General features: G+C 52.7%; 1 protein-coding gene across 1 annotated transcript in view; it reads right to left on the bottom strand.

Annotated features, from left to right (window-relative positions):
* Window positions 1–7,184, bottom strand: part of SLC35F3 (solute carrier family 35 member F3) — a 388,602-nt gene extending 381,418 nt beyond the window's left edge. Inside the window, exon 1 of the mRNA XM_029931375.1 lies at window positions 6,829–7,184. Coding sequence (XP_029787235.1) covers window positions 6,829–7,054 — 226 coding nt within the window. The 5' untranslated portion in view covers window positions 7,055–7,184. The remainder of the gene's footprint in view (window positions 1–6,828) is intronic.
* Between the last annotated feature and the right edge of the window lie 20 nt (window positions 7,185–7,204).

Genomic DNA, 7,204 nt, shown 5'->3' with positions numbered 1-7,204 from the left:
GTGCCCAGGAGACAGCCGATGCCAAGTCTGTCGGCGAAGAGCCCATGTGGAGGGTGCAGTGCTGGGCAGGCAGGGGCATCATGGTGAGCTGGGAAGACATTCCCCAATGTGTCGGCTCCCATCGCTCTCATCAAGACATGACACGGACCTGTTTTACCTCCCCCGTTCCCAATTCTTTATTCTTGCCTGTAGCGAGAATTTTAGATCCCCTCTGACCCATTTCTCTTCTCTCCTGGGCTCTGTTCATTTCTTCCATTATCATCTTAAACACGGACTTGTCAAAACCACATAAACACTCTGATAGGACGCTGACTAATACAGCTGTAGGAGCCAGACTGCCCGTTAGTGTTTTTAGCTGAGTCAAGGTGAAGACCCAGAAGACTGAGCACTGGGAGGCTCGGTTCTTGACAAAGGCAGGCAGTCAGAAGTGTTCTGGAAGGATAAGTCTGGAATTATCTACAGAAATGTACATGCGTAGCAGCCGTGTGGGCATACACGTGACCTTTTATTAGTAACAAATGTTTACTCCTCTAGGTTCCAAAGATGCTCTGTGATCAGGGGACAGAGTCACTCCAGGTCAATGTGCGGAGAGCCAGGCTGAGGACTGGAGATGCAGCCTTGGGCCCCACTCCCACGGAGCTCCCTGTCTGTAAGTTTCAGCCACGCACCTGAACCCACCAGGATAACACATACGTGAAGTGACAGCACTGTGGAGCTCCTGGCAAGGACACCTCACCCGATCTAGATGGTCAGGGAGGCTCCCTGGAGAAAGTAGGTGGCACTCAGCCAGGGAGCTGGCTGGGGGAGGTGATGGGCATCAGTGGCTCTCTTGAGGACACACACCAGACTGAGGCATAATGGACCAGAGTCAGTCTCTGCTCGCAGACCAACTTTATCCTTTGTGTTCCTGAGCGGCTACACTCCAGGCAGGCTGAGTCACCTCCCAGAAACAGCGTGTGCACATGTCTGCATGGATACGCCTCTGTGTGGAAGGCAAACCTCCCCTCCATCCACCTCCCGCGGCTCATTCCCCCTCCAGCTTCCGAACCACACCTACCCCTGCAGGGAGGGGCTCTCTGTTACCCCCAAGCCAGTCTTCACTGTGTGTCAACCTCCTCGCTTTGGGCTTCCCTCTCCCTCTAGTCTGGGAGATCTGGGGGTGAGGACCGTGTCACCCATCCCTAGATTCTGCCCACACCAAGTGCCCAGAAAGTCTGCAGGATCAATACACGAAAATAGAGAATTATTTACAGGTGCCAGGCAAGGGGGCCAGAAGCCATAGGGGCATTACTGCACTCACCCCTCAGGACAACCCTTGGGGAGTAGTGACATTCTACCCCATTTTAGAGACAAGAAAACTGGCTTGCTGGGTGAGTGACTTGCCCATGGGAGGCGCGGAGGCTGCCCCCACCCTCATTCAGGGGCTCACGGCGAATGCACAGCCTTAGCAACACCCAGTGAAACACTAACAGAGCTCAGTGGCCCAACCACGTGTGTATTAATTTTTGAATGCAACTGACCTCAATTTTTCCAGCGGCTTGGGAAAAGGACAAATAAATGCCCCCCACCCCCCGGTGTTTTCGGTTATGCACCTTGTAAACAGAACCAGGATCGACTTTGGAAGAACAGGGAGCGATCTCCTTGCCCGGAACTCTTTTAAAGCCTGGAAGAATCTGCTTCCTGGGGATGAGATGGGGACCCCCGCCCTTCATAACCAGACGCAGGAGTGTAACCCCCGTCCCTGACCTGAGCGTAATGGGGGGGGCACTCTGTGCTTCCCTAGAAGACCCCAGTTCTGCATTGCAATTCTTTCGAATTTCAGAAAACCACTTGTCAAACTGTAAACATGTATTCATATTCAGGCATAAGACTGACCACTGGAGACATTAGGAAATGTTATTTACGCTCTCTGCTCACTCCAGCCCGTCCCCGCCACCTCTGACTTTTGTTTTCCCTTCCAAAACCTTCTCCATCTAGGATCTCATGTGCCCAGCTCCATTCTAGAATAAACGTTTACAACCAAATTATACATCTCTTACAAGTGGGTCATTTTTGAATTGCTGACCTGACCTCTCCTATTTCGGGCGGACCGAACAGAAGGTGCTCCCCATGAATTCAGTGACACTGTGAGCCACCATTCCGGTTATCACTGGCAACGGCATCAGGGGCCTGTACTCACAGTGCAGGCGGAAACGGCACCAAGAGTAGGATGGCCTTTCTCCACATGCCACTCCCCCTTCCTTCACACAAACCTCTCTGGCATTTTTAACCTGGAGGACCCCAAAACCCAAGGTGGGACTGATTCAGGGCCTTCTCTCCAAGCTTGAACTATACATGCTGCACTGTGGGTTTGCTCAGTCGTCCGCATGCTCCCCGCGGAGCCTCAACTTACCAACTGCAGGCTGGGGTGGGCTCGACCCGGGAGGGACATCTGGGACCAGCCCACCCTCTGCCCTACAAACGACTGCCACCTAAACCCATCGGAGTTGTTTCCAAAACAACCTAATTTTTATCTGAGCATGTCGGCACCCTGTAACATTAATGAATCTATTAAAGAGATGGTTGTGCCTCATTTTAAGCTTTAAATTAACACCCCCATGCCCAGCCCTGCGCCCAAAAGCTATTCCCAGAAAGTTTCTTTACTAGGGAAATGTTCAGGAGCTCACAATTTGAAACCACCCATTAATGAGGCACCTGGGTGGCTCAGGGCATGATCTCGCAGGTCCGTGAGTTCAAGCCCCGAGTCGGGCCCTGTGCTGACAGCTCAGAGCCTGGAGCCTGCTTTGGATTCTATGTCTCCCTCTTTCTGTCCCTCCCCCACTTGCGCACGCTCTCTCTCGCTCTCTCTCTCTCTCTCTCTCTCTCTCACACACACACACACACACGCACACACAAACATTTAAAAAAAATTAAAAATGTAAAAAGAAACCACCCATTAGCAAAACCTCTTGCAAACTACAACATCCCTGCTCACTGTAAACAGTGCACCATCCCCCAACAGCAGGTGTCTGTCGCCCTGTGCTCCCTGACAGAGGTCTACCTGGAAGTCTGTGCAGTGAGCCTCCTTTCTCAGCACTAATATCTGTACTCTGGAATCTCGTAAACGCTCCCCAAAGTTTGCGAAATGAGTAAACAGAAATGAGTAAATGAAAACAAGCATGTAGAAGGCTCCTTCATCCGGGATCTCCAAAGGTTGTTACGTCAATCATCTCTGCGCCAAAAATGCCACTGGTCCCCACTGCCTCAGATGCCTAGGCCTGGCTACCGCAATGCTGAGGACTTCTTCCGAATCTTGTCCCCTCCCCCCAAAGTGATGTCTACACCCAAGAGATGAGAAAGCAAGGGGGCAGCCCGAGGACATTCCCGTTGGTCATTCTCTCCTGCTGTCATACAAGGTGGGAGGGGAAAGGAAGTCACTGAGAGCAGGTAAGCCCGTTGTGCTGAATTCGAAAGCACTTTCTAGAAGGTATCAGCTTATGGTGAATGGGACAGACTCACTCAGCCGAGAAAGCAACAGGCTCTTTCAGAAGGCTGTTCATTCTACCCGAAGAGGTGGTTCAGGGGGGCTGAGGCAGGAGGTCAGGACTCCAGAATGCAAGCCTTTCAGAGTCAGCGCTACTGGTCCACAGTAGAGTCCCTGGGAGAATATGTTTCTCATCAGGTTATGAGGGCTTCCAAGCCAAAGGCACACTCCCAGGGGACCTCTGGCATTGTCTGGAACCCATTTTGGTTGTCACGAACAGGACAGTGAACAGGACGCCTCCCACACACACACACAACAAAGAATTACTCGGTACAAAATGTTGATGGTGCTGAGAAACCCTGGGCTACACCAAAGGCTGCCATCAGGAGTTCCCGTCTGGTCTACGGTCTGGAGAGCCAAGCACACGGTTAGGGCGGCAGCACAGAGGAGTGAAGCAACTCCCAACAGACAGGAAGGCAGCGTAAAGAATGCAAGGACCCGAAGCACTACAGAGATATGTTCGAAGGTCCTCTCTCCTGGAGGTCAGTCTCTCAGGCCGTATTCGCTCACTCACTCACTCAACAAACTTCTACTGAGCAACTTCTGTGAACCACCGGCTCTCTGGGCTCTGGATACACTCACTGCTAGGAACCCAAGGGATCACCGTGAACACGGTCCAGCGGCGTGGTTCAGAAACATGGGATGCGGAGCATGGAGGACTTCAGCCACCGAGAAGAGGCATGTGACCTGTCCTAGCTGCTGGTTTCCGGTTTAGTCCTCAGCTGGCTATTCCGCACACACCATCCCTCTCAGACCCAGGGGCCTTTAGGAGCTTTTAAAAACAATTCCTTATTAAGAAAAAAAAAAGTCCCTTGTCTGCCGTGAAACATGCTCATCTCACTGACTGGACAGAAAGTAGCTGGGGCGCCTGGGAGGCTCAGTCAGTTAAGTGCCCAACTTTGGCTCAGGTCATGGTCTTGCGGTTTGTGAGTTCAAGCCCTATGTCGGGCTCTGTGCTGATGGCTCAGAGCCTGGAGCCTGCTTCGCTTTCTGTTTGTGTCTCTCTCTCTCTCTGCCCTCCCCAACTCACACTGTCTCTCTCAAAAACATATAAACATTTAAAAAAATTTTTTTAATAAAGGAAATACTGAGCAAAGGTCGTTTCTGCACTATTTGCAATCACCTCGTTCATCTCAGCTGCCCCAAAACATAGACTAAAAATGGAGAGGAGGAGAATGAATACCTGGTCATTCCCAGGACGTCTGTTGCGACAAAGCCGGCGGGCTCCTTGGTCCCTCTCAAACAGTCACAAACTCTCAGCGCAGGTCCTTCGGTGGGGACCCAGGTGAGCCACCTCGAAAGACGGCTGGCAGGTAACATAATGATGCCACGGTGCCCAAAATGAGGCTTGCCACAGCTCATGGCTTGCCCCGCAGCCATGAGAATACTATTCATTTTGTGGTCGTCACATCTCCCAGTGTGCAGCGTGTGATTATTAACCAAGAAACTGAAGAGCTGATCCCCACATACAGATAAGCCTCTCTATTTTTCTTTCTGCTCAGGATAGAAATAACAGGCAGCCAAAGGGCTCCCCTAAAATGTCTCTGACTTATATTAATAAAACATGAGCTTCTCTAAATTTAAACTTAAAATCTAATTAATTCGTCAAAATGTCAGCTGTCACCTAAAGCCTTTCAGTAGAAAGGGACTACGGTGGAATAAAGAAGAATCTTCATGGCACTAAGAAGAGTGGGGCGAGCTGAGTGTATTTACTCACAATGATCTCCGTAGCCTTGTCTGTTAAAATTATGCCTTCGACAGAACCTCACGCAGAAGATACTGAGGTATCCACTCATTTGCCATACGGCCTGTCCCCTGTCTTAATTACAAAGTGGGTCTGTACCAAACAGCCGTTGCTGCTGCGGCTCCCTGCCTAACCCCCAAGGTCAGAAACCCTGGTGACAATTTCTACACAGCACACAGGGCCAGGCACAAATACCATGACAATGGTAAATCTGTGGATGACGTTAGGGGCTAGATTACTCCATGAAGGCCGTTAAATCGCACCACCGTCTTGATTTATCAAGAAAGCAGAGAACAGAATAAATAGGACACTCCTGAGAGGAATTTAACAAGCAGAAATCGGAGCCGAGCCTGCAAGCTTTATCATGGTTTCCAGTGGGTTTGCTGTCCTGTAGCACTGCTTCACTCTACGCCCAGGATTCTTTCTGGGGTCTTCCTTCTGTGATCCAAAGACAATGTATCTGCTACGATTACAGAGCAGAAGCAGGTGACGGGAGGAAACAGAGATAACCTCAAAAGGTGTATCTTGTTGAATGCAATCACCACAGTCCTTCAAAACTGAGTAAGGGCATGAAAACAAAACAGGAAAGTCCTAGGTTTCTGCCTGCAAATAACTTAAAAGGAACCAGCTCATTGCCAGCATACTGCTGACCTTTGGCTTGGAGTCAAAGGTTTAGGAGAAAACCAGACATATTTTTAGAGCTGACTACGATTCATTTGCAAAAGCCTGATTTTCCCCCTAAGGACCAGTAAGGTGTGTTCCAATTTCAAGCAATGAAGGGGAAAAACACATTTCAAAATCATCAGGCGGTTAGTCTGGACTACAAACAGAAGGCAGCACTACTCCTTTCTGGATGGACGCTGTAAACAGCAATTGCCGTCCCTGAGGACAGGGAGGGGACCGCCTGATGACCATCCGCAGTTAGAGGCACCTGAGGCAGCTTCCAGCCAACATCTCCCTCCCAGGTGGAGGAAATGGACACCAAAGTAGCCCGACTCCCACAGCCACCACCCTGCAACCGATCCCGGCTTCGCCAGAGATCTCGGCTGGGGCCCACTGGCCAAGAAAAGTTTCCGCGGCTCCACCTGCCACCAACCACCGATCTCTCGGGGCCAAATGCCATTATCCAGATGATCCAGACAGAACCTCCGCACGGAGGACAGAGACACGAGGCAAAGGGCACGCAGGAGTCTAAAATGAAGGCCCAAGACGTCGTCCTCCACCACCAGGGCCCCGAGACCAAGGGAAGCATGAAAATGCAGGCCCTTTAAGTCTGCGGCGACCAGGGGCGAGGCCGCTTTCGGACCGCGGGAAAGCCACCCAAGTGCAGGGCACACCGAGTTTCCCCAACCTGCCGCGACACCTCTAGAGCAAGGGGGCGCTGTGTGGGTAGGGGAGGGGGCGTGAGAGGACGGATCGGAAATCCCCAAAGGTCCCGGGGGAGGACTCCGTCCCTAGGTCTCTCCTAAAAGTTGCAAACCCGGGCAGGGCTGCAGGGGGGCGGCTCCCCAGTCGCCGCGCCATGGGCAGGGGACACGGACCGGCGGGCCGGGGGCCTTACTTTTGCAGCTCGCCGCCCAAGGCTGGTAGCCGTAGTAGCCGGTGATGCGCAGGATCCGCTCCTCGATGGACGTGAGCCCCGCGGGCCCGCTGCTGAGGTCCTCCACTGAGCGCGACCATTTCAGGTCCTCCTTGATGGCCTCGTCCACCACCAGGTACTTGAGCTGCCGGAGCTGGGGGCTGATGTCGGACAGTCTCCGGGGGCTGACGTCCGGCGACCTCCTCATGCCACTGAGGCCGCGCGCGGGCAGTGGGGAGAGACGAGGGGAGGCCGGTGAGCGCCGATCCGAGGGCTGGCAAGGGCGCCGCGCGTCGCCCACCCGGCCACCCCGGCAGCCTCGGCGTCGGGTCCCGTCTCCCGCGCCGACCCCGGGCTC

Source organism: Suricata suricatta, chromosome 2 (assembly GCF_006229205.1).
Source record: "Suricata suricatta isolate VVHF042 chromosome 2, meerkat_22Aug2017_6uvM2_HiC, whole genome shotgun sequence".
NCBI lineage: Eukaryota > Metazoa > Chordata > Mammalia > Carnivora > Herpestidae > Suricata > Suricata suricatta.
Note: the sequence above shows the minus strand (reverse complement) of the source record. Positions and strands in the feature narration are given on the sequence as shown.